We start from the raw sequence: 25,169 nt of genomic DNA on the forward strand, positions 1-25,169 counted from the left end.
TTAAGAGTTTATTTAGATAATAACATGAAATGAGATGATTTTAGATAAATAAAATAAAATGTTACTAAAATATTATTTTTTAATAATATTATTTTATGATTTAAAAATAAAAATTTTATTATATTTTATATAAAAAAATTATAATAATAAGATAAAATGTAGTTGAATCCAAACATGCCTAAAATAACATGGAAAATGCTAGTCTTCCCACTCGTTCTTCCCGCTGAAAATTACCGTTGAGACTTTTTATTATTATTATTTTTTACTTAATGATTAAGTAAGTATTTTTAATAATATTATGATTTTTTTTATTTTTTTAAAAATATTTAAAAGTGTTAAAAAATACATAAAAGAAAAAAATACAATAAACACTATCGAGAGCCCAGCAGGAGCTCCCAGCAATGGGAGTAGCACCGTCTTTTAGAAATTTTGGTTTTAACGTTAAAACCAAAAGAGAAACACTACTTTGTCTTCTTATTTGTATTTCTTTATTTGACCGCTTAATAAAATTTTTTTTATTTAATAATTAAGAAAATAATTTTAAATATATTAAAAAATAAAAAATAAACACATTTTACACTGGGCGGTACAGTGGGCCGGCATCAAACTAAAATTTCCAAAACACGAGAGCGGACACCGACAAAATCCGGCTCTCAGTCTCTGACACCCCCTCAGAGACCGTTCTTCTCTGGCATAACCCCTACCTAGATCCAATGCACTTTCCTTTCGCACGTGCCAATCCACCTCGTCGGCTCCTCCACCTCCATCCCTCACTGTTTTCAGATTCCACCCTGCAGTTCCATTCCCGTACAAAAAGCAAATCACAAACCTAACAACCCACCCGCCTCTCGATGCTCACCCCCACACGGACCCCATCCCGACTATACCTTCCCCGCCTTCCCGATCACATCCTCCTTGGCCCCGACCCGTTTCCAGCACTTCTTTAAAGCTTCTAGAAGTCGAAAATGGAGTCGATACTGGCCCGGGCGCTGGAGTACACTCTTAAGTACTGGCTCAAATCCTTCTCCAGAGATCAGTTCAAGTTGCAGGGCCGGACCGTACAGCTCTCCAATTTGGGTAAATCCTGCCATCACTCTGCTCAATCTGGTCGAATCTTGTTGTTTGATTTTGATTTTTACCGTTTATTGTTGGATTCTCATTTGAACTTTGGGGCAGATATAAACGGCGACGCTTTGCACTCGAGCGTCGGATTTCCGCCGGCGCTGAATGTGACGACGGCGAAGGTCGGAAAATTGGAGATAATGGTTGGTGACTAATGGCTCTGGCTCTGGTTGTATTTGTTCCAGTTCACTGTTTACCATCTTGAATTGCAAGATTCTCAAATAAGCTCAAACTTAGTGCGCAAGGTTCAACACAGTTGATTTGTCCGATCTTTAGGAGAAAAAAAAATAGTTTTAACAAATCGCCCTCTTTTCTAACTCTTCAGTGAACCAAATTGTTGTGCAAGGATGTTTTGTTTTCATGACGGGGTTCAATTTATGTTCTTTTGCAGCTGCCGTCAGTAAGTAATGTTCAAGTCGAGCCAATTGTTGTGCAAATCGATAGGCTTGATTTGGTTCTAGAGGAGAACTCTAATTTAGATGCATCTAGGAGTCCGAGCAGGTATTGCTACATTCTTTCGTGCTTAAGGTTCTGTTTCAAGATTGGAGTGAATTGTAGTAGATTTTTGTGGTCTAATTACACGTGTTAGTGACAACTGTTGGGTTCTGCTTTGATCACAGTACACCGACATCGGCTAGCTCTGGGAAGGGAAGTGGTTATGGATTTGCTGATAAGGTGTGCCTCCACCTTGGCTCAACTTAAACTTATATATTTGGTACTTAGGGTGCTATAATTTCAGACTATATAAATATTAAACCTAAGACCTATCCTTGTCCCACCCCTGCATTTTATCACTTGGGCAGTTGCAACTCAATTTTTTATGTTCATTGTCTTCAGCTCTGTACCAGTTGTCATAATCACTTCGACTTGAAAATAGCCACTCTTCCATTTTAAACATGTGAGATCTGGGATATTCCTTACAACTTCTATCCATGTCCCTCTTGCTAGTGGCGCATAGAACTTGATCTGAGAATACCTCCTATTGGGTGCTGGTTACCAGTCTGACACAATTTTCCCTTGTGTTGGCTTGTTAGCACTTGCATGAACACAAGTGCAATCATTGAATTTGAAAGACAATTCACCTTATATGATTATCAGATTGCAGATGGAATGACTGTAGAGATTCACACCGTCAATCTTCTCCTTGAAACTCGTGGTTGTGACCAAGGTCAAGGAGGAGCTACTTGGTAGGTTTTTGCTGCCTTTATCCATCTGTTTGTTTAACATTTGTTTGTCTAGCCATAGAATTTGGTCATGGATCCTTTGCATGTGGTCCATGAATTGACTGGCATCTATGTTATAAAATTATGATTTACTCCCTTAATATTATACGTGATATATGTTTAGTCAAAGTTTAAAATCAGAACAAACTTAGGAATAACTCTACTTCTGAATTACACCTTTACTTTAGGCCGATGATAATTTTTTTTATGATGATACTCATGCATGATATAACAGTAACTTATCAATTATGTTTAGCTCTAAGGCTTGAATATCATTGAAACTTTGACCAGAAAAGAGAAATCTTCGTCCCTTGACTTGAAAAGGCCATTCTTGTTAAATTGTAAATTAGTTTTTTGCAACATTCTTATATTACATTTTTTTCTGCGTAAGTTTTGCTCTTGGTCGAGATTAGAACTTTTTTTCTTCATACATTATTCCATTGGTCAATTGTAATAGACTTCAATGGCATGAACGTACATGATTTTCTTGTATCTTTAGACAGTCATGCATAGGTGTGGTTCTTGTATATGTCCCGTGTACTTGGCTTCGCCTATATTTAATAAAATTCCTATTTACTGATAACAAAAAAAGTTTTGCTCTTGCTCTATTTTTTACTGTGAGGATCTGCCCTATTGCTCTGCTTTTTATGAAGTTTTTAGTGCTTGATTTTTTTTTATGAAGATATTGCAGACTCCTAAAGGTAAAATTATTCATTAGCGTTTTTTTTTTTACAAAAGCATTTCTTTGTTTTTGCGTTTGCTGCTAATAGCTTGAAGGATAACATTCAAACAGCTGCATTTATCTGAGCATTTAACGTGTCTTCATGTTCCATTTGAAATTCAGATTATCTTTCCGTGTTTAAAACTGAATTAAGGTTCATTTGTTTTCTCACTGCGTTCATCTTCAAATCTTGTCTTGTCTAGACAAGTTAAAGTATATAGTGACTTACTCATAATGAAATTGTATTCTTCTTAGATACTGGAATTTTGAATATGTTGATTCTAAATAACGGCTTAACTGATAGCTCTAATAATGAGCCCTGCAAAATTGTGGTTGAGGTGTAGTCTGAATTGCGATATGAAGCTGTTTCGGAAAGATATTTCTCATATACACATATGTTAACCATCCCCAGGGCACCACCTTTGGCATCTATCACTATACGCAACCTTTTGCTGTATACCACAGATGAAAACTGGCAGGTAATTACTGGTTATGCTTGTTAGATAATTTATTGATTACTTTCTTCTGTCAACAGAGCTAATTTAACTACTTGTCCTAACAGGTTGTAAATCTTAAAGAAGCGCGGGACTTCTCCAGTAACAAAAAGTACATATACGTGTTCAAAGTAATATGCTGATTATCAATAACATCAATACCAACACGTATATCACTATGTGCATTGGGTGGCTTTTTATTCTTCTTTATTTCCTTTTTCAGGGTCAGTTTCTTTTTTTTTTTTTTTTTTTTTGGGGGGGGGGGGGGGGAGAGGGATTTCCTGCTCCCTTCGTTTGAATTTGAATTGCTCCACTATTTCACAATTTACTATTTTAATGATTACAATTTAGTTGTGGGTATTTATTGATAAAGAAAAATGATACAATTTAGATGTGGGCCAAAAGATGCTTCTTGTGCATATATTTCATTATTCTCATATATGAAAGATGCTAAATGCTGGTGTTTGCATGAGTATCTAATGGTGCTAAAATCCTTACCAGAAACTTGAATGGGAATCTTTGTCTATTGATCTCCTGCCTCATCCTGATATGTTCATGGATGCCAATTTAGCCTGCTCCCGAGAGGGAGGAAACCAGAGAGATGATGATGGCGCAAAGCGAGTTTTCTTTGGTGGAGAGCGCTTTATAGAAGGAATATCAGGACAAGCATATGTAATACAGATCTGACTTTTTAAGTTCATTCATATATTTTGCTGAGAAAACTATTGCTAGAATGAGAAATGATATTTGCAGTCTTAGGGTGTGCAAGCCCCGTGCACTCATTTTGAAAAAAGTGGGTAAATCTGGGACTCACATGAAAAAAAAATCATTTTTTAATGGTGGACACCACGTTTTTTCAAAAGGGGTGCGAGGTGCACACTATAGGACTATATGTCGCATTACTTTGCTAGAATATCCAAATTTGTTATAGTTTCCATATTACTCATAGTACCGTAATGTTTTGGTTACCAGATTACCGTGCAAAGGACTGAACTAAACAGTCCACTTGGGCTTGAGGTTCAGTTACATATTACCGAAGCTGTTTGTCCTGCTTTAAGTGAACCAGGTAATGGTACTTAGAATTTTATTTTATTAGAACATGTAGCATGGGGTCAATGTCATTTTGTGTGAACAGGACTACGCGCACTTCTACGTTTCTTGACTGGATTATATGTCTGTTTAAATAGAGGGGATGTTGATCCAAAGGCTCAACAGGTTTTTACTCGCCTTATTTATTGTTCTTTGTTGATCTTATCTTACTAACCTGTCATATACCAATCTCAATGAAGTTTTCTCTCTCTCTCTCTCTCATGGAATCCTGGCAGCGATCTACTGAAGCAGCAGGGCGCTCTCTAGTCTCTATTGTTGTGGACCACATATTTCTCTGCATTAAAGATGCTGGTTCGTCCCCTCTCCCCATAAAAGGGCTGTAGGTTTTCTAGTTATTATTTATGTATATTATGCACTAAAAGAACTTAGATATAAAACTGTTGGTTTGATCTCTTTCTACTCTCTCTCTCTCTCTCTCTCTCTCTCTCTCAGGTTTTACCCTTCCTATAGTAGAATTTACATTTTTCTTCCCAGGACCTCATTTTTTAACTGGGGGCCTTGTTTTCCTGCTCTTTTACTTGCAGAGTTCCAGCTCGAACTTTTGATGCAGTCGCTCCTATTTTCACGGGTATTTAGTGACACTAACTAAATCATTCTTCAAATTTTCAATGACATCTTACTGTTGTTATTGAAGGTTTTGTGACTTAAGCAAACAAAGAGATACAACGAGTAACTCTTGAGTTTGTCTATATAAAACTAATATTACTGTTATGGGTCCTTAGAGAGTCTTTTTTGTTAAATTTTGGCTCTTCATCATTCATTTGAGATGATTTTGTTCAAAGATATTTTTCATGGAAGGACTGAGATGCTCCTTGTTGGTTCAATCAACTTCAAGTGACAAGTTCTACTAATGGCTTATTTAACTTATTTGACTATAGCATAAACTATCCTGTAGTTTTTGTCCTCCTGCTTTAAACCTCTAAGGCCTCTTCATAAATTGTTTCTTGTCTATCCAGTAGTTTTTGTGCAGTTCCATGAAACGAGTAGGTTAATACCTTATCTGAGATTGCTCTCTTGCAGGCCAGTGTTTCTGATGGAGAAAATGATGATATCTTGTCTAGGGTCATGATTGGTGGAATATTCTTAAGGTGAGGTTCATTTTATGTCCACCTTTTCACAGAATCTGGTCATACTAAATATTATTTCTCATTATTTTTCTTGCACTTTACCTATAAAGAAAAAGCTTTTCTTATACTTCAGTGGAATGTAGCTTTCTATTTTTATTCTTTGCTTTTTAAATGTTTTAGCCTTTTTGTGTGTGTTTATTCCTTCTCTTTTTCCTTTGCTATAACTTCCACTCAAATTTCTTTATTTGATTTTGTGACAAAGTAGTTATAAAGAGAAGGAACCTACTGCACATAATCAGTATACATTAGGTTCCCCTAGAAATTACAATCTAAAATTCAAGAATTTATAAAATCCTTTAAAGGAATGTAAGTAGTGGTAAAATCTTTACACTGAGAACTTTAAAGTTTGTTTATTACCTTGAAGAGTGCTTTTGTTTTACTAGATGTGGATATGGACTATTTCTTGTGAGCTCCACCGTGTATTTATTCCAACAAATTGATTTAATTTAGTAGGTTTCTTATACAGCACAAATAAGTCTAACAGGATTTTCATGCCAGTCCTCAACTGTTTGGAATGAGGCCTTTTTTATTTCTGTATTTGTCCTTCTGCATTGATTCAAGTTGTTGCCATCTAACTGAGTTATAACTATGTGGTTTGCTGGAATATAGGGATACGTTTTCACGACCTCCATGCACCTTAGTTCAACCATCAATGCAAAGTGTCACAAAAGATCTTCTACACACTCCTGAATTTGGTATAGTTGGATTTATTTTATATTTTTGAGAAAACCAGTTTCTGCTCAATATCCATATATTTAGTTTTGATCGAGTCTATATGAGATAAATTGATTTTGTTCCTTTGTCTGTTTGGCCAGCTAGGAGTTTTTGCCCTCCCATATATCCTCTGGGAGAACAGCAGTGGCAGTTGATTGATGGTGTGCCTATAGTATGTCTACATTCTCTTCAGATCAAGCCCTCTCCAGTTCCACCATCTTTTGCTTCACAAACAGTTGTAGAGTGTCAACCTCTAATGGTATGTACCAATTTTTGTTTCGAATGACTTCTTTTGTGTTAACTTCTAAACTTCTGAGTAGTATCTTCCTGTTCTTGCCTCAGTTTCATCTTCAAGAAGAATCCTGTTTGAGGATATGTTCCTTCCTAGCTGATGGAATTGTCGTCAATCCTGGTGCAGTTTTACCAAATTTTTCAGTAAATTCTTTCATTTTGACTCTGAAGGAATTAGATCTTACTGTTCCTTTGGACATGGGCAAATTGAACAATCCTGTAAGTAACGCGAACAGTGGTGTTCAGAGCTCATTTTCCGGAGCAAGGCTTCACATTGAGAGCTTGATCTTTTCAGAATCGCCTTCGTTAAAACTAAGGCTACTGAACGTGGAGAAGGATCCTGCTTGCTTCTGTCTTTGGGAAGATCAACCGATTGATGCTAGCCAAAAGAAGTGGACCACTAAAGCATCACACCTTAGTTTGTCCTTAGAAACATGTACTGGCTTAAGCAGACTTCAAAATTCTCTTGACTGGAGTTCAGGCTTGTGGAGATGTGTCGAGCTCAAAGATGTGTGCATTGAAGTGGCTCTGTCAACTGCTGATGGGAGCCCATTAGCAGATATTCCTCCTCCAGGGGGTATTGTTAGGGTGGGGGTTGCTTGTCAGCAATATACATCCAATACTTCGGTGGAACAGCTGTTTTTTATCCTGGATCTTTATGTGTACTTTGGAAGAGTGAGTGACAAGATAGCGTTTGTTGGAAAAAGTAAAAGACCAAAGAGAAGTAGGAATGAATCGTCTGGTGGAAGGCTGATGGATAAGGTTCCAAGTGATACCGCTGTAAGTTTAGAAGTGAAGGATTTTCAACTTAGATTTCTGGAGTCTTCTGCAGCGAATGTTCAGGGAATGCCTTTAGTCCAGTTTCTTGGGGATAATCTGTTTGTCAAAGTTACACATAGAACTCTTGGTGGTGCCATTGCTGTTTCATCCACATTATGTTGGGACAGTGTTCAAGTGGACTGTGTAGATACTGAGGGAAAGCTGGTACATGGAAATGGGTCGGCGTTATCTAATGTTGAAGATGCTCCTTTGATTAGTGGAAATGGATACCCTCAACTAAGAGCTGTATTTTGGGTACAGAACAAAAGGAGCCTTTATTCAAAGGGAAATGCTTTGGCAGTTCCATTTCTGGACATAAGCATGGTGCATGTAATTCCATTAGATGAACGAGATGTTGAGTGTCATAGTTTGAATGTGTCAGCATGTATATCTGGTGTTCGCCTTGGTGGAGGAATGAACTATGCTGAAGCCTTGCTACATCGGTTTGGAATACTTGGTCCCGATGGTGGTCCTGGGAAGGGGCTTTCTAAAGGGTTAGAAAACTTACGAGCAGGGCCATTTTCAAAACTTTTTGAAACGTCACCTCTCATTGTTAACAACCTGGATGGAGGTATGGAACACGTTATCTTGGGTAATATTGTCTTTGTATGTGTAATATTGTTTAACTGGTTGCATCTGAGCAACTCCCTCTCACATTCTATTTTTTTTTTTCATCTGTCCCTTATCTTCTAGTTCAACTGCATTTCTATTAACTTTCCTTTCTTTTAAACCAGATGGAAATTTAGGAGATGGGAAAGAAAGTAGCTTTTTGCAGTTGGGAAAACCCGATGATGTTGATGTAACTATAGAATTGAAGGACTGGTTATTTGCTCTAGAAGGAGAACAGGAGATGGCAGAAAGTTGGTGGTTTCGTAATCATGAGGATGTCCGTAGAGAAGAGAGATGTTGGCACACAACTTTTCAGAGTCTGCAGGTGAAAACAAAAGGTAGTCCAAAGCACAAACTGAATGGCAAAGGAAGGTCTGAGGAAAGGCAGAAATATCCTTTGGAATTGGTCACGGTAAGAATGTGATCACTCTTTGTTTCCTTGTCTTTAACATTTAGTTTTAAGGCTTCAATTTCTCAATTAGTTTTAAGCTGCTAAAATCACTGTCAATGGAACATGGGATGAATGCAGATTGCTTGTTTGACTGTGAATTTAACCTAACATGAAGGATGACCATTATTCTATTGATATGTCAAAAGTTAGCCTCAGGTGCATTGCTAGGATGATATGCCTGTTTTGAAGTTGATGTGCTGCAGATCTTTGATTATAGGATTGCCAGATGAACTTTTCTCTTTTTCTAACAAGTCATTCAATTTGTAGTACTTTGTAAATGAGATCTATTTTGTTTATCTAAATTAAGGAATGTCTAATTTAATTCAAACCATTAGTTTTTCTGTCACATGGGCTTTGTGTTTCTTGCTGGTTGTCGTAGTGGGAATGTTTGGAATTGGGACTTGTACAGAATAAAATAAGCAAAAAATTGCACTTGATTTGGAAACCTGGTTTGTATACTGAGATTACCTTATTCAACATGCCCAAGGTTCCCCTGGACCATGTTGGTTCCTTTGCTGGTGCTGTAGATGCAAGATATAGCTTAGTTTAGTTTTACATAAAAATATAACCCTGCCTGAACATAGACGCAACCGTTTTCCTGTCATTGATTTTGATTTTTTGAGCTATCTTGTAATTTTTCTGCCTTCTTTTTTCAATTTTAGTAATAGTCTATTCATGATCTCACATTTTGAGATGTTTGCAGGTTAGTGTGGAAGGCTTACAGACTTTAAAGCCTCTGGGCCAAAAGGGCATTTATCGATCTTCCTCCTTACCTGCAAACGGTGTTAAAGAAACTGCAGAGACATTCGGAGGGATAAATCTTGAACTTGGCTTGGTGATAGCTGAGGACCTTGTTGATGGTGAACTAGCCAAGTGGGAGGTGGAAGACTTGAAATTCTCTGTTAAGCAACCGGTAATAAAATCTTAACTTTACAGTTTACAGGTGTATCCATGTTGACTTTTATCTTGGGAAGGTCTTGTAACAATTATTTTCACTCCACAGGTTGAGGCAGTTGTTACCAAGGATGAGTTGCAACATCTTGCTTTTCTGTGCAAGTCTGAAGTTGACTCAATGGGTCGAATAGCTGCTGTAATTTTGAGGTTACTGAAGCTGGAAGGTTCTATTGGCCAGGCAGCAATAGATCAACTAAGTAACCTCGGTATGCTAATCATATTATTAAGATCAAACAAGTCCCCATCTCTTGTAATTAGAAGAAATTCTTATCATCCTCCAAGTCCCTATCCGTCAAGGTGCAGCCTAGGCCCCGTTTGGATTGATAAGTGATCTCAGCTCATCTCATCTCATCACAATCATTACAACTTTTCTAAAATTTCACACAAAATATAATAAACAATTCAACTTTTTCAAATCCCAAAACAATAATAATATTAAAAAATAATATTATAACAATATTTTATTCAACTAATTTAAAACCATCTCATCTCATCTCATCTCTCAATCCAAATGGGGCCCTAATGGTCACGGGTGGGCTTGGGATGAGCTGTAGACTCAAACATCTTGGATTTTTATTTCGCATTAGTTGTTCCCCAGATTACCTGATACACAATTATGGCAGTTTTACTCCCTAGGGGTGGGTTCAAAGGTCCCTTTCTTGGTGAAGTTCTTTGTCATCAAAAAATATATCCTCTTCCTTGACTGGAATGCCTGACTTTGACTATGGGCATATAAAACTATTAAGGCTTATGGTTTTGTCGTAAGTAAACCGTCATTTGGTTCATGATAGAGGTCATCATGATCAGGCTTGCAGTTTTTTTTCTAAATAGGGCTGTAAAATCAAGTATATAAGTAATGAAATTGAACTTTAGTAGGCTAAGTAAAGATTACTAGGATACCAAGAGAATGAAGATTTACTTGAAGCAAAAGGTCTCAAGACTGAAATGTCAAACTTGGTCTACGAGGGTGCAATTGAAGCCAAGGACTGTAATGTGTTATGCCTTGGATTTTAGCAGAGTTATAGAAGTTTGATAACATGTCAAAAACAGAAGAATATGGAAAGAGTTAATTAAAAGTATGTGAGGAATATATGAATCTTTTACTGACTGGTGCTGTATGTGCAAGAAGAACCTGGAATCTGTAAATCACATTTTACTCCATTATGAGGTTGTTAGAGCTTTGTGGAATGATTTAGTTGGGTTGGCTTGGGTTATGCCTAGAAGGATAATAGTAGATTCTTCTTTACTAGTTGGAGAGGGTTATCTGGATGTTCATAAATCGCAGCTGTATGGAAGATGGTTCCTATCTGCTTGATGTGTTGTATTTGGAGGGAAAGGAACTATAGAAATTTTGTATACTCCCTGTGTACTCAGGCCTTGCCTAATTACGTGGATTAATAAAATCTTTTATTACTTATAAAAAAAAAAAAAAAAAATTTTGAGGAACGTGAGAGGACAATAGATGATCTTAAAATTTTCTTTTTCAATATATTATTCCTTTAAGCAGCAGCTATAGATTCCAGCAGGCTGAGCTTTCATGACTTTCTTGTATCCTATCTCTAATTTGGTGTTCCTCTTGTATACGTCGAGTGTATTTGGGTTTGCCTTTTGCATTTTCTAATAAAATACTCGGTTACTTAATATTTTTTTTTTTTCATTTAAGTTTATGGAATTCATCAATGACTAATATATGAGTTGCTTTTTCATATTATTTCACTTTTTTAAAACGTTTAGAATGTTGAATTATGATGGCGCATTCCTGTATGATGTAAAGTTGACACATATTTTGCAAGTAGCAGTGTATGCTGTTTGGGCATACCACCATACTGGATCCCTCTTTCCTCACTGATGCACAGCGCAAACCCATTGGAACTGTTTGGATTGAATTGTCTATCTCCTCACTGATGCACAGCGCAAACCCATTGGAACTGTTTGGATTGAATTGTCTATCCTTTATTGAAATGCAAACCCATGCTTTCTTTTGTTCATTTTGTTTAACTACTTGTATATGTGTTTGAGATGATGAAATATCCTTGTAATTTCTGCGAGTTCGATCTTCCCTGATGAGGGTCAGAATCTGACACATTGATGAATTGCAGGAAGTGATGGTATTGACAAAATTTTCTCTCCAAAGCGCAGCACCGGCAGTAGTGCTGGCAGTATCAGGCTATCTCCATCACCGCATCTGATCAGCGAAAGCCCTCGTACAACCCTTGAAGCAACCTTGGCTTCACTAGAGGATGCAGTTGCAGATTCACAGGCCAAGTGTGCTACTCTTACTGCTGATGTAGATGGTTCAGAATCTTCAATACAGGATCTCGAGACTGTTAAACAACTTGGTCAGACACTTGAAAGCATGCAAAGTTTATTGGCAAGGTTAAGAACTCAAATTTAGTTGTTTGGATTATCTTCTGCCGGTTTGGCTGTTATATCTTGGGATAAAGGTATCCCACCCATATAATTACCCCATTCTTTCTTGTATATAACATATATACAGGTGTGTTGAGAGTATGCACTAGTCAGGCAGATAAGAAAGCTGTTCATTGGTGTAATGAGAAATTTTGTATCCAAGGATAACTTTGCAGTTGTTTCAATATCAATTTTTGTAGAATATGCTGTAATTCCACCCCATCAGTTGTGGCACCCCAAATTATGTTGGTAAAAAGACGCTGATGTTACCCTCTTTCTGTAGTTTCTAATTGGCATTCTCTACACATTTAAATCGGCTACGGAAGTATATTTTTTGGGCATAAATCAATGTGTTCTACTGTTGGTACTTTTAAAAGCACAAAACAAGCATTTCATATTAATTTTGTTTTTTAAATGAGTTCTATTTACAAGCTTGTAAATCAAATCATGTAAAGTCAATCGTACAGAATCTTTCATATCAGTTTGTAAATAGAATTAAAAAAAAAAAAATTAGTATTTTGCTGGTCATCTTCTGGAGGAGCTTTGGTCTTGGTTTGCTTCTCTCTCATTCGTCCAAATTTTATACAAGACGTGGGAAGGTGGTGGGCAGACGACGGATGTAGCTTCTTAGTTTTGACAAAAGCAGAGGAAAAATGAACGAACTTGGAGAAAAGAAAAAGGAAGATGGATCAAGATCAACACCCCTAAATTAGATTGTTCAAACAAATGTGTTCCCTCACCCCGATCAGTTTTTTCTTTTGTATTTTTATTCATTTATTTATTTTTTTGGCTATAGCACCTCAAAGTATGAGGAAGGTCAACACGTATGATGAAGGTCAAATTCTGTCTTCTCAAACTGTGATTTAGCTTTTTACTGGTAAGGTTATGTAGAGGACTCGGGGCATTGAATAAGGAAGAAGAATCACCTACATCGAGAGCACTGTGGTCTATCCTCTCATAATATGCCATTCGATCAGCAATAACATCATGTTTTCATATAACTTGCATGGAACAATTTGTTTTCAACAGAATGACCAACTTGGCCAATGTAAAGGGTCACCGGTCCGAGTTTTCTCTAATCAATGGGGGTCTGGCTTCCTCTAAACGCCCATTAAATGTTAAAATAACAAACCGGACCCAGCTTACGTCGCGCACTAAAAAGTGCATCTTCTAAACCTGACAATGAACCCACTCAGACAGCCTCAAGAAGTTGACACTGCATCCCAGCGCCAGATTGTCCCATCTTCACAGCAGCTGAGAATGGTGCTGCAACATACAGAAAGGAAATTGTGTTTTTCAACAGTCACTATCGTGTAAGATTATATATACCATATGGACAGGCTATAACTACACGTGGGTTCACCTTCCATCGAAGGACATGGCTGTTTGTCTAATTGGAGACTTTGATTGAGCATGTGACAGCCTGAAACATGTGAAGAAGTAAGAAATCATTTACATAGCACAGAAACTGCAACTACTTTTCAACAAACTTGAGAAGTAAAACCAACGAACTTGGCAATAAGAACAGGGGGGCTCGATTGCAATTCCCAAACAAAGATCTTTCCTTCCCTATTCCCTGGTAGACAAGATCGTATATGATGAGACCACATCAAATAATGATACAAAAGCTTGAAGAATGTTATGTGGATGCAATTACAAGGAATTATATCGGAGAACATTGCGAATTTTATACCATTCATTGCTGTGTCCTTGTGTGTTTCCTTATATAAAGTTTTGTTTTGTTTTTTCCCTAAAGAAGTATAAATTGGGGGCCCACTTAGCCTTGCATTACCTATTGCAGCTGCATTATAATGAAAATCGCAGGAAAACTTGATGAACCATATGTCACACTCTGGAACAGGGTATTTCTGAAGGATATCAACTGAACCCTAAACAGAAAACATTTCGCAACTTCTTACAGCAGCAAAAGGCTGAACTGAGATTCACATGGTCAATGAAGATAAACAAAAATACTTGTGAAATAAAGTGCATGAGTCATGAGGAATTATAACCTCCCCGGGAGACTGGTCCTTCGTTTTGGGTTCCCATAAAACAATTTCGTTGTCAACACTCTGGGAACAAAATAAAACACTATGAGCATGGTTGACGTCTCCAAGAAGTCATCTAGAAGAAAGTACAAGTTATGATCATTCCAATTAGTTTGTTACACTTGCCAGGCAATTTCAAGTTCAAGCCAGCTGACAGCAAGCAAAAAAATATGACGAGTAATCTTTTCATTTAAGTATGCGTATAGGCCTTTCCAAGTCATTCTGATAGCCATCAAAACTTAATATTTCTTGAAGACATTCCAAGCAAATTTTTATATCCTAGATATCAATGCCAAAACAAATGAAAAACAACCCATAAGGCTTGAGCAAATGGTGTTTTAGGAAGTTATTTAAAGCAGCTGATCTAGATGATTTTAGTCAGTTGATTAGAAAAGGAAACACATATTTCAAACATACTATGGTCTTCCCCCTCTTAACACACCAAAAATAAAAAATAAAAACCTTTTGATTTCAAATTAGCAGAAACACAAATTTTGGATCAAGCAAGAATTTCACCTTTGAGAGGATAAAATCACCAAGCCACCTATTACAATCAACATAGTTTGAATGAACTGAAGCTATGAACACCTGAAAAGTGTGAGGTGAACTAAGATTCAACAAGAACAGAAACTCATCTGTAACACAAGACACAGCTGATACTCACAGGAAACTGAACATATTTTGTGGGGAACTTGGAAGGGAGATCTGTCCATGTGAATGATTTCTCTACGTATGTCCAGAACTCTGAAGTAGGGTTAATAACAAGATAGGATATTTTAGAAGTTAACGATCTTAACTTGCAAAAATTAAATACAACAAACCAACCCGCCAGAACATGAATCTTTAAACGGATTAAGTAATGTAAAGAAAGAAAACAAAATCAAATTGGTGTTACAATAAATAATTCATAAATAAATAGGATCAATAGACTTTCCAAAGGAAAACTGTTACATCAAATGGGGAAATGTTCCATACCAAGGGTATCAACCAATTCTGTCCAACGTTTTGTATTATTTGCCTAGAATTCAACACTTCCAGAGTAACCAAGATGCTTAGCACTTTAATCCAATCAAAATGATATTTTAGAAATTTCAAGAAGGCTCTAATTATTGCACCCATTACATCCTAAAGCATTATTAACGCTGTATAAAGAGATAAATACCAAGTTGATCATCAATTCTAACACTGAATTAATGGCCCTTAGTAGGGTAGGCTAGGCTAACTCAGCCGCTTATTTCTACTAATGTAGGGCTAAGTAGTGCCTTTCCTTTTTTGAGAACCCATTCTCATTATCTTTCGTAAGTCAAGTAGGCGAAAGATTATTCAGAGACATGTATATTGTTTTCTATTTTTTCCTGTGCTAAAATTGATATATAAAGCTAAACAAATGAAAAATATCTATTTGAGTAGTCCAATGTTCCAATTTTGTTCAAATAATGGTTATATTTTCTTTTTTCTTTTTAACAATAAATTATAATTTTAACAAGAAGAACAACAGTTATGTCCTACCTTTCATTGACCAGATCTTTACCGTGTTGTCCATTCCACAGCTTGCAATGCGATATATGTCTGAAGGATGGAAGTCCTACAATAACCAACAGAATGCCAGTCTATTCGTTTAAAATCCTTATCTTGCATTGTAGGCTACAAATCAAATTACCAATAAATAACTAGAGGGTGTTTCCCCCTTACGACTTCATCAAGAGAATGTGAGGACAACTCTTCTTATTCTTCACTTACTACGCTCAAGACTTCATTGCGATGACCACCAGCTCCAGCAAATATCAAAATGCATATTCCAGTATGAATATTCCATAGACGAACTGATTCATCCTGGTCACTCTCAAATATTAGTGATATGCTATAACACAAAGGGTAAGAGAGAAAAAAAGGGTGTTATAATGCATACTTTGCTTGCAGACACCACAAGTGATGGTTTCAGTGGCTGGGTCCTGATTTCATTTATTGAATCCCCATGGCCAACAAAACTCTGCATGACATGAGCATGTCGCAGGGAAAAAGAAACATCAGTACCACATTTTCACCATTATACACTTATACTTCGTATAGTCTTTTTTTTTTTTTTTTTTTGATAAGAAAAGTAATTAATTACATTTTTATTTTTCTAAAAATGCTTATAAATTTATAAGAAAAGTAATTATTATAGTCTTTTATTGACTTATAATAAATTTATACCCGTCCTAATTGTACATGAAAATGCTAACGTGCGACATCCTAGATTGTGTGTGGCACATAAAAAAGGTCGACTAGTGTTCATCTCTTGCCAATAGATTATAATAGCTACTTCCGTTACTACCATTACTTTAGTAATAGAACCACCACAAAAATAATAGCTCAAAATTGTTGAGAACAAGAAACCTTGTGTATTTTCTCACTGCCAGCATCAATGACACGAATTATACCATTGAGTCCTCCAGCCACTATAAAAGGAGTTCCATCAACGTTGCATGCCCAGCTCACAGTGTAGAAAGACTCATCCTTCTGATGTACAAAACACATGGAATTTGCAAATTTTCTTCACAAAAAAACTAAATGTTTGGCGTGCGAACTATAATTCAATAAATGACATCTGTCTTCACATACATCTTCATCGACATAAGACTGCAAGACAGCTATAACACCTCCTTCGAGACATTGGTATACAGTCACCTGTTAAAACATTAAGAAATACAATTACGTTGAAACAAATCAAGATTCTAACTTTTGGTTGTTCAACCAATGATATTCAGAATACAGTTTTAGGGTAATGTTAGTATATGAATCTGTGGTGCCTATCACTCAAGTCAACCAAATTGTCCTCGATCACAAGCCCAAGTTCCTAAAGCACCAACATTAACTCTAAGGTCCTCATCAAAGCTCCGACATTTGCATCATACGAAGCACATAAACTTGCACAGTAATCGTAAATAAAACATTTTCAGTAGAAAAATTTAAACTTTAAGGAACTTCTTTGAACAAAAAATTGAATCTTTTTAAGACGACGAAAAGTGAGTTTTTTACTCGGGTAAAGAAGGGAGTGAAAGAGAAACGGACCCGATTGCCGCCGACGGTGGCGAAGACGTTGAAGTAGCGGGAGTCGATGAAGTTGAAAACGACGGCGTAGAGGGGACGCTTGCCTTCTTGGAGCCTGTTAGTAACTCTGTAATCGCGCTTCTTCGAAGGGGTGAGCGAGCCCACCACTGGCTCGCACCCTAATGCGAACTTTGACATCTTCACACAATACCACTTTCCCACTCCGCCCTCACTCGCTTTCTCAACCAACTCTCTCTTCTTCGCCGCCTCCTCTACCTCTTCCGAGCAACGAGTCGGTAATTATGAGATTTAAATTGCATTACATTCGATTATATCTAATAAGTAAAATGAAATCATTATTTTTCAATCAAAATGCAACTTTGATTCTTTCTAAGAATGTATTTTTTTACTAATTGCTAACAAAAACCTTATTTTTTTCCTCAACAAATTGCAACTGTCCCCCCATATCTTTTCGATCCCTATTTTCTTTTAATTCTTCTCCTTTTAAAAAAAAAAAAAAATTAGGTACCATCAACATTTTTTTTGATAAAAGGTACCACCAACATTGATATAGTAAGTCATGTTTTTCGTAAAATTAATGTTTTTCTTCTTTTTTATTTATTTAAAAAATCTTTTGTTTATTTTTTAACTGGGAATTTCAGTGAAATTTTCATTAAACATGAATAAAAAATATATAAAAACTAGTATTAAGGCTTTGAACGTCAAATTGAGTTGAGTTGAACTGAGTTTTTTATGAATAGTAATATATACAGATTTGAATGTTGAGTTGAACTGAATTAAACTAAATTTTTTATGAATAATAGTGAGTTGAGTAGGTGGAGCGAGTTATGTGGAGCTATCTAAAATGAGTTTAGATATTAAAAGTTTAGTACTATTTATGAGAAATTAAAAAAAATTATGAGTCCTACGTATAAAGATATGTTGAGTTAAAAAAGATTATGAGTCTTACATATAAGAAGATTTTGAGTTGAGATAAATTTTATAATTTAAGAATTGAGTATTTAAGTGTTAAATTCAACTTAAACTTAGATTGAACAGGCTAAATCTTGAAACCAAAGGGCCTAAGTGTTCGATCCTTCTATTAATCAATACCTGTCTCCTAAATATCTTGGAGATATTTGCTCTCTCTCTTCTTCTTTCTTTCTTTCTTTTATTTTATTTTATTTTTTTTTTTAAATTAAAAAAAAAAATCTCGACCTATCTACATTCACTTTTTCATCTACACTATATATGAAGCCAAAGGAGAGCTTATCTTCTTTCTTAGTTCTACACTGTTCGAGTTCCATTTCCGCATTGTTGGCATGGCGTCCACACTACTTCAGTTCCTTTTTCTTACAAACCCTCCTCATCTAAACCACCTCTTCCCAAGCCTAAACGCCCAAACCTCCACCAACTCGTCACAATCACTCGTCCATAGCCCAAGCAGAAAGAGCTTCTCCATCAAATGTGCTACTTCTAACTCCACCCCGCAGCCTGACTTCCCATCCCCAACTCCAAATCCGACTCCAAGTTCTGATACCCTCAACAAAGCGGACAGTTTCCCCATCGAAAGGCGAAGAAAATCTGAGATAATCCATGATCGAAAGTCGAGAACTGGCCTGGCAATGCCCGAGCCACCCAACTTTGAGATTGGTTGGAAGAGAACAAAGGAGATCAATTTGGAGAAGCCAAAAGGGTATGTCATAGCCGACTTTCTAGAGAAGTTGGAGGGCCTAATGGGGAAAGAATTTGGGTCGACGGAGCTGCTGGCAAAAGCCGGAGAAATTGTGGCAGAGAGAGCCAGAGAAGAAGCAGAAGTGTTGAGAGATGAAGGAGAAGTGGAGGAGAGGATGATCACGGAGTTGTTCAGGGTGTTGAGACTGATGGAGATGGATTTGGCCATGGTAAAGGCTGCTGTCAAGGAGGATACATTGGGTGAGAGGCTTGAGCAGGCCAAGGCACGGTGCAGGCAAGCCATACTTGTAGCTCTCTCCTTTTGAAGCTTGAAGTGGCCATGTGATGAGGATGATGAAGAGTTGAATAATTTGCCCCATTTCTTTTTATTATTTGTATATTAACTGAAAGAGTCCTAGATTATACATTACTTCGTTATAAAATTAAGCTGATATTGGTACTCCAAGATCAAACTCTTATGTTGTGTCTTTGGTATGGCTATGGTGGGTTGTATCAACTTGATGATACTAACTTTAAAGATGAAAAAGATGCACGAGTATCACGGATTTGTTAATTTGTTGGCTTTCCTTTGTCTTCCTCGTGCATTTTTGTTGTTCTTCTTTTCCAACTTTCAAGTAAATTTGCTATTAGTTTGCTTTTATTGTCTTCCGTGTAAATTTCTGTCCAGATTTTGAGGAGACGTTTGGAAATAGTTTGGTCTCGTCTCGTCTCTTCTATTTTCACCGAGTAAAATTTTATGCACTATACTATCATTTCATTTTCATCTCACTAAGTAAGATGTGACATATTTATCACCATTAAATGATCATTTATTATATGCTTCTTTATCATCTAATGGTGATGAATATGTCACATCTTATTTAACAGGATAAAGGTAAGATGAGAATGTGGTATATAGTATTACTCAAGAGTTTCGAGATAATAATATTGGTATTTAATGATCAGCATCCTACATTTGTTAAATGCCCTAAGGAATTTCTTGGCAAAAGCCTCCAATAATAACATTCCAAAATAAATCTGGGCTAAAATGGCACCCAAATCTACATACTGTGGGTTGAATACTCATACAAGAACTCAAGTGAAATGATCAGAGAACTATTTGGTTGCAAGGTGCAACATTTCAGATCTTGCTTCAACCAAACTTACCCGCAAATTTTTTTCATCGAGGATCACTCTTGTTGTCCATGATCGATGTCTTTTGGTACCTCAATTTCTCAATTTCCTTTCCCAGAAAATCTGTAGTTGTGTCTGTAACATGGTTAGGCAAGCATCCTGCATCCTTTTTAAGAATTTATATGCATCATTCAGTCGACTTGCCTTGCTTTGAACTTCAATAAGAGTATTAAAAATGACAACATCAGGATTGATTCCACACAAGTCCTCATCTGCTCAAAAAGCTTGTTTACTTCCTCAATCCGGCCAGCCTTCCCAAGGGCATTAATCAGTGTGTTGTACATGACTGCATCAAGATATCCGCCATGCTTAATTAGCTTATAAAGGACAGTACTGGCTATATCTGCTCTTTCCACCTTCCCTAAGCCTTGAATAATCACATTGCATGTTGCTATATCTGCAGGGCAAACATTCTCACCCATTTCATTAAGGACACCCCATGCCTCGTTAAAATAACCCTTCCTAAGAAATGAACTCATAATAGATTTGTACGAGTAACTCACTGGGTCAACACCCATATCATTAAAAATCTCAAACAATTTGTGTTAGGGATAAAATTGACCGGATCCAACCCATTAAAAACCTATCACTAATAATAAGGAAAGAGATAAAACCAAGAGATAAGGCAAAGAAGAGATAAACCAAAAGAAGTTGATTCAGACTACTAAAAGGAAATGGTTTCACAAGCCAAGTTAGACTCAATCACTCCAAGAAAGAAAATAGACTTCTATAAAAGGAGGAGATCTTTACAAATGAAGGAGATTCTCTCCACAACTTCTTGACACCTAGACTCCACACACACAACGATTCCAACTGATCTTCTCTTAAGTGAGGTATCATTTTTAACCTTCCAAAACCCTAAATTTCTCCATTGTATTAAAGTATTTGTGAGGTCATGAGAGATTGTAAAATTACTTATTATAGTAAATTTTGCTCCCAAGCAATCCTTGGATGTAAGCTTTTATGCTGAACCACGTAAATCCACGTATCTTTCTTTATTTATTTTTAATTACTTATTTACTATTTATTTTATAGATGAACGTAAAGAGTATCGTACCGACACCCGAATCATCATTGTGGATTGGGAATAATTATTTCTTTCATTTCGGCCTGTTGTCCAAATTTGCGCATTAACATTTTGCATGCTAAGCTCAGCTTTCCTTGGCAAGAAATATAGACAAGAAAGCATTGACCATATCCATATCAAAAGAGCCCATTCCTTTGGCTTGAACTCATTGCCCTCTAGATAATGAAAAAAGCTGAGAAAAATACTCGGTGGACTTCATTTGATTGGCCAATTGATCCATGTATGGAGATTGTTGGGGGTAAATATACAGGCCCAAGATGCACCAAGCCCAGTCCATAATAAAGCCATCATCGGGAAGCAATAGGGAAAAAGAAAAATGAGACAAGATAAGGTAGAGCAACAGAGTTCAGGAAGGAAAGTCAGACATGTAAGGGGTGAGGTGACATAAAGCTGTCATTCATCACCACTCCAAATGGCCTCAAAAAAAGGAGATATGATCGAATCAAAGAAATATCTTCTTCAACCTCACGACAGGAAACTCCAGAGAGATTATCTTCTTCGGGCTAAAGGGGTCTTCAACCTCCATTGTATAGAGAAATACTATGAGAGACTGTAAAATACTTCTATCATAGTTGATTTACCCCTCCAAAATGATTTGTAGACGTAGGCTCGGTACCGAACATGTAAATTTGTGTCTATTTCTCTATTTATACTCTATATTTTTTAACTATTTACTGTTATGGATGTACATACGAATACCGTATCGATGCTCAAACCGAAGTGGTGCTAGACAAACAAATACTGTATGTACGTAGGTGCGAGATAGACAAAGTGGCGCTAGATCTTTTAGGTTTCAATGTATGTGGGGCACTCATGAGGATTTTTTGAAAGTGGTTCGGCAATTCTGGAGCCGTCTAGTGGAGGGATGTCCTATGGTTAAGTTCAGTAAAAAATTGAAGTTGCTTAAAAAAGAATTACAAAAATGGAATGTTCAAATTTTTGGGAGAGTTGAGATTCAACTAAAGTCTACTGAAGAGAATTTGATGGATTTGGAACATGTTATTTCAAATTATTCCCAAGAAATAGAAAAGGAGTTGCTTCGTTGTAAGCAACGACATTTACAATACCTTCATTGGGAGGACGTTTTGGGGTGTCAAAAATCCAGTATTAAATGGCTAAAGGAAGGGGATTCGAATTCGGCTTTTTTTCATGCCGCATTGCGAGTTAAGAAGAAAAATAAAATTATTGATCAGATGTCATTGGCTAATGGATAGGTGTTGGAATCAGTGGATGCATTTCATAAGGGGGCTGTTTCATTTTTTTCAAAGTTGTTAACGGCGACTCGTGTTGACTGGGCCAAATCTAATATGGAGTTGATTACTCCAGTAATTTCTTAGTTCGAAAATGGAAGTTTGGTGGAGTCGCCGACTATGGAGGAGTTAAAGGTTGCTCTTTGGTCCATTCCACAGGATAGTAGCCCGGGACTAGATGGTTTTTTGGCAAATTTTTTTTTTTTAATCATGGCTTGGGATATTATTCAGGAAGATTTATTAGTTTTGGCACATGATTTTTTTGAAGGCATTCCATTGTCTTCTTTCTTTGGGGTTACTAATATTGTTTTGATTCCAAAGGTGGAAGTGCCAGGTTCGTTTGCACATTTTTGCCCTATCAGCTTATGTTCGGCAGTGTATAAAATTTCTATTGAAAGTGTTGGTGAATCGATTGGCTCCAATTTTATTGGGGATCATTTCGCCTGAACAAGCTGCTTTTGTGCGAGGTAGAAGCATTTTTTATAATATGTCTATTGCTCAGGAAATGGTTCATGGCTTGAATCAGAAATCTAGAGGTGGAAAGGTGATGACTAAATTGATATGGCTAAAGTATATGATCGGGTGAGTTGAAGATTTTTTATGGAGGTTTTGAAGAGGTTGGGTTTTTCAGAAAAATGCAGGGCTATCATTTATAATTGTATTTCTTCACCTGTTTTTTCTGTGATGATGAATGGATGGTCGAAGGGTTTTTTCAAGTCCTCCTGGGGTCTTCGTCAAAGCGACCTGTTATCTCCTTATTTATTTATTTTGTTAGAGGAGATTTTGTCCCGTTTGTTTCACTGAATTTTTATTGGGGTGGATTAAGCCATTTGAGTCAGTTGGGGGAAGAGTTATTAGCCATCTTTTATATGCCGATGATCTTTTGTTATTTTCGAATGGTGGTAGGGATTCAATCAAGAGTATTATGAGAATTTTGCAATTATATGAGAAAATGTCTAGACAAGAGGTTAGTCTGAGCAAGTTGTCTATATTTTTTTCTTTAAGTTTTATGTTGGCCCGAAAGGAGGATTTGAAGAGTATAACTGGTTTTGTGGAAGGCTTATGGCATTGTTCTTATTTGGGAGTTCCATTGTATGTGGGGCGTATGACTTTACGTATATTTGAACCGTTAATAGCAAATGTGCAAAAAAAGCTTGCGGGTTGGAAGGGTAAATTATTATCTTTTGGTGGGAAGATCATTCTCTTGAAGCATGTTTTAAATAGCTTAACAATACATATGCTCTCTGTTTTAAATTTTCCAAAAGGAGTTCTGAAAGGGCTTAAGGTGATCTTTGCAAATTTTTTATGGGGGTCGAGTGAGGATGTAAAAAAGCGTAAATGCATTTTCTGGAAGAAAATTTGCTTTCCGATGGAGGAAGGGGGCTTGGGGATTCGGAATCTCTCGGATGTTCAAACTTCCTTAATCATGAAGTTTGCTTGGAAGTTGCTGAAGGGTGACTCGTTGTGGGCTAAGTTTTTTAAGGCGGAGTATGTTGGTAATGCTCATTTGCTTTCTTTAACTTCGTCCTTAAAAGGATCAAGATTCTGAGAGGTATTTTATGGGTGCTTCCTATGGTGGTTAATAATTCTAGATGTTTAATTCGTGGGGGTGACTCGAGTTTTTGGTTTGATTATTGGTTGGGGGATGGAGTGCTTGTTGATTCAGTGATGGTTGTCGGTGATCCAGATTTGAGAATCCGTGATGTGGTTATTGAAGGTGGCTAGGATTTTTTTAAACTGCGGAATTTAGTTGGAGACGAGATACTGGAGAAAATTACTAGCTTCCAGTGGAAGCTGCGTGGCGCTTCATATTTTTATGTTTGGAAATATTCCGATGATGGTGAGTTTTCTACTAAATCTGCTTGGGCACTAGTTCGAAACAGGGGCTCTATTTGTTTATGGAAGAAATGGCTTTGGCAAAAGCAAGTTCCCAAGAAAATGTCATTTATGTGTTGGCGTGCAAAACTTTAGGCTCTACCAATGGATGATATTATTAGAAAGCTAGGTGTTCCTATAGTGTCAAAGTGTAATTGTTGTGAAATTGCACAAATGAAAACTTTAGATCATGTTTTGTGTGGGCTAGCAAAGTCTTGAATTTTTTTACAAGGGTGTTTGGGGTTGTTTTACAGCAACATAGAGAATGGCAAGGGGTTGTAAATGTCTAGTGGCTACGGGCTTGAGTTTCTTCTCAAGTGGGATGGCTTTGTGGGGTTGCACCTATTCTTATTATGTGGTCTATTTGGAGGGCGAGGTGTGATGTGTGTATGGAGGGGATACCTTTTGATTGGAAAACGATTGTGTGATCGATGAAATGTTTCTTTGTGGAGCTCTCAACCTCAATGAGGAAACTGACAAAGCTTTACTACGAGAGATGTGCTCATTTTGCATGAATTAAATTGCCTAGTGATGCCGGTGTACTTGAAGCCGATGAAGAAAATTGCTTGGTCTAGGCCGGTTGTAGGTGCAGTGAAATTGAGTGTTGATGGTGGGTCCTGCAGCAATCCAGGTATGTCGGGAGGGGGAGGGGTCGTTCGAGATTCTCAGGGAAAAGTTATTGCTAGGTTCGCTCATTTTTATGGGCATGTCACTAATACCGTTGTGTAATGTCGAGCTTTTCTTGACGGGTTAAAAATGTGTCAGCAACTTGGTTTGAATGATTTCTTGATTGAATCTAATTCAACGGTAATAGTCGGCAGGTTCCGTTCGGAAGTGTGCAAGTTTTGGTACTTATGGAATTTTTGGGAAGAAACTCTTTCATTATTCCGGTGACGAATGTTCGAGTTCGACATGTCTTTCGTGAAGCTAACATGGTTGCTAATTTTCTTACGAAAGAGGGTGC

The 25,169-nt window shown here is 36.9% G+C and overlaps 3 protein-coding genes and 1 pseudogene across 7 annotated transcripts; 2 read left to right on the plus strand and 2 right to left on the minus strand.

Annotated features, from left to right (window-relative positions):
* Positions 1–680: 680 nt before the first annotated feature.
* On the plus strand, positions 681–12,229 carry LOC121268865. 5 transcript variants are annotated; one of them, XM_041173131.1, is made up of 20 exons: positions 681–1,077; positions 1,177–1,265; positions 1,514–1,623; positions 1,743–1,797; positions 2,221–2,309; positions 3,479–3,545; positions 3,629–3,691; positions 4,062–4,232; positions 4,533–4,626; positions 4,696–4,775; positions 4,886–4,961; positions 5,195–5,238; positions 5,691–5,758; positions 6,407–6,492; positions 6,613–6,770; positions 6,854–8,192; positions 8,356–8,642; positions 9,385–9,594; positions 9,685–9,841; positions 9,917–11,289. In XM_041173131.1, the coding sequence occupies exons 1-20, from the start codon at positions 966–968 to the stop codon at positions 9,964–9,966; spliced, it is 3,405 nt and encodes a 1,134-aa protein (XP_041029065.1). In that variant the 5' UTR covers positions 681–965; the 3' UTR covers positions 9,967–11,289. The 5 variants fall into 5 exon arrangements, with proteins under 5 accessions (XP_041029065.1, XP_041029064.1, XP_041029066.1 ...); XM_041173130.1 differs by lacking the exon at positions 9,917–11,289 and adding an exon at positions 11,735–12,229 and having other exon boundaries at positions 683–1,077; XM_041173132.1 differs by lacking the exons at positions 681–1,077; positions 9,917–11,289 and adding an exon at positions 11,735–12,229 and having other exon boundaries at positions 1,712–1,797.
* Positions 12,230–13,019: 790 nt separating this feature from the next.
* LOC121268867 (polycomb group protein FIE1) lies at positions 13,020–17,431 on the minus strand. Its single transcript, XM_041173135.1, has 13 exons — positions 17,147–17,431; positions 16,697–16,762; positions 16,472–16,594; positions 16,002–16,082; positions 15,833–15,925; positions 15,602–15,677; positions 14,757–14,836; positions 14,609–14,680; positions 14,057–14,116; positions 13,837–13,933; positions 13,557–13,620; positions 13,408–13,467; positions 13,020–13,310 (listed from the first exon to the last, which is right to left on the minus strand). Exons 1-13 carry the CDS (start codon positions 17,321–17,323, stop codon positions 13,247–13,249), a joined length of 1,113 nt encoding a protein of 370 aa, XP_041029069.1. The 5' UTR covers positions 17,324–17,431; the 3' UTR covers positions 13,020–13,246.
* A 927-nt stretch (positions 17,432–18,358) lies between these two features.
* On the plus strand, positions 18,359–19,373 carry LOC121236210. The gene has a single exon (XM_041132749.1). It carries the CDS (start codon positions 18,448–18,450, stop codon positions 19,123–19,125), a length of 678 nt encoding a protein of 225 aa, XP_040988683.1. The 5' UTR covers positions 18,359–18,447; the 3' UTR covers positions 19,126–19,373.
* A 417-nt stretch (positions 19,374–19,790) lies between these two features.
* LOC121235585 lies at positions 19,791–21,357 on the minus strand (annotated as a pseudogene).
* Between the last annotated feature and the right edge of the window lie 3,812 nt (positions 21,358–25,169).

The sequence above is a fragment of the Juglans microcarpa x Juglans regia genome, chromosome 6D (assembly GCF_004785595.1).
Source record: "Juglans microcarpa x Juglans regia isolate MS1-56 chromosome 6D, Jm3101_v1.0, whole genome shotgun sequence".
Taxonomy (NCBI): domain Eukaryota; kingdom Viridiplantae; phylum Streptophyta; class Magnoliopsida; order Fagales; family Juglandaceae; genus Juglans; species Juglans microcarpa x Juglans regia.

What these genes read in the sequence shown, in the direction of transcription:
- LOC121268865 (XM_041173130.1), top strand. Translation starts at nt 966, where the DNA reads ATGGAGTCGATACTGGCCCGGGCGCTGGAGTACACTCTTAAGTACTGG. An exon ending in TCCTGCTTTAAGTGAACCAG is followed by an intron (nt 4,627 to 4,695) that starts GTAATGGTACTT and finishes TTGTGTGAACAG; the next exon opens with GACTACGCGCACTTCTACGT. An exon ending in AATTCTCTGTTAAGCAACCG is followed by an intron (nt 9,595 to 9,684) that starts GTAATAAAATCT and finishes TTCACTCCACAG; the next exon opens with GTTGAGGCAGTTGTTACCAA.
- LOC121268867 (XM_041173135.1), bottom strand. Translation starts at nt 17,323, where the DNA reads ATGTCAAAGTTCGCATTAGGGTGCGAGCCAGTGGTGGGCTCGCTCACC. An exon ending in TTGTGGTGTCTGCAAGCAAA is followed by an intron (nt 15,926 to 16,001) that starts GTATGCATTATA and finishes GAGAGTGACCAG; the next exon opens with GATGAATCAGTTCGTCTATG. An exon ending in GTGATTTTATCCTCTCAAAG is followed by an intron (nt 14,117 to 14,608) that starts GTGAAATTCTTG and finishes TTTTGTTCCCAG; the next exon opens with AGTGTTGACAACGAAATTGT.
- LOC121236210 (XM_041132749.1), top strand. Translation starts at nt 18,448, where the DNA reads ATGGCGTCCACACTACTTCAGTTCCTTTTTCTTACAAACCCTCCTCAT.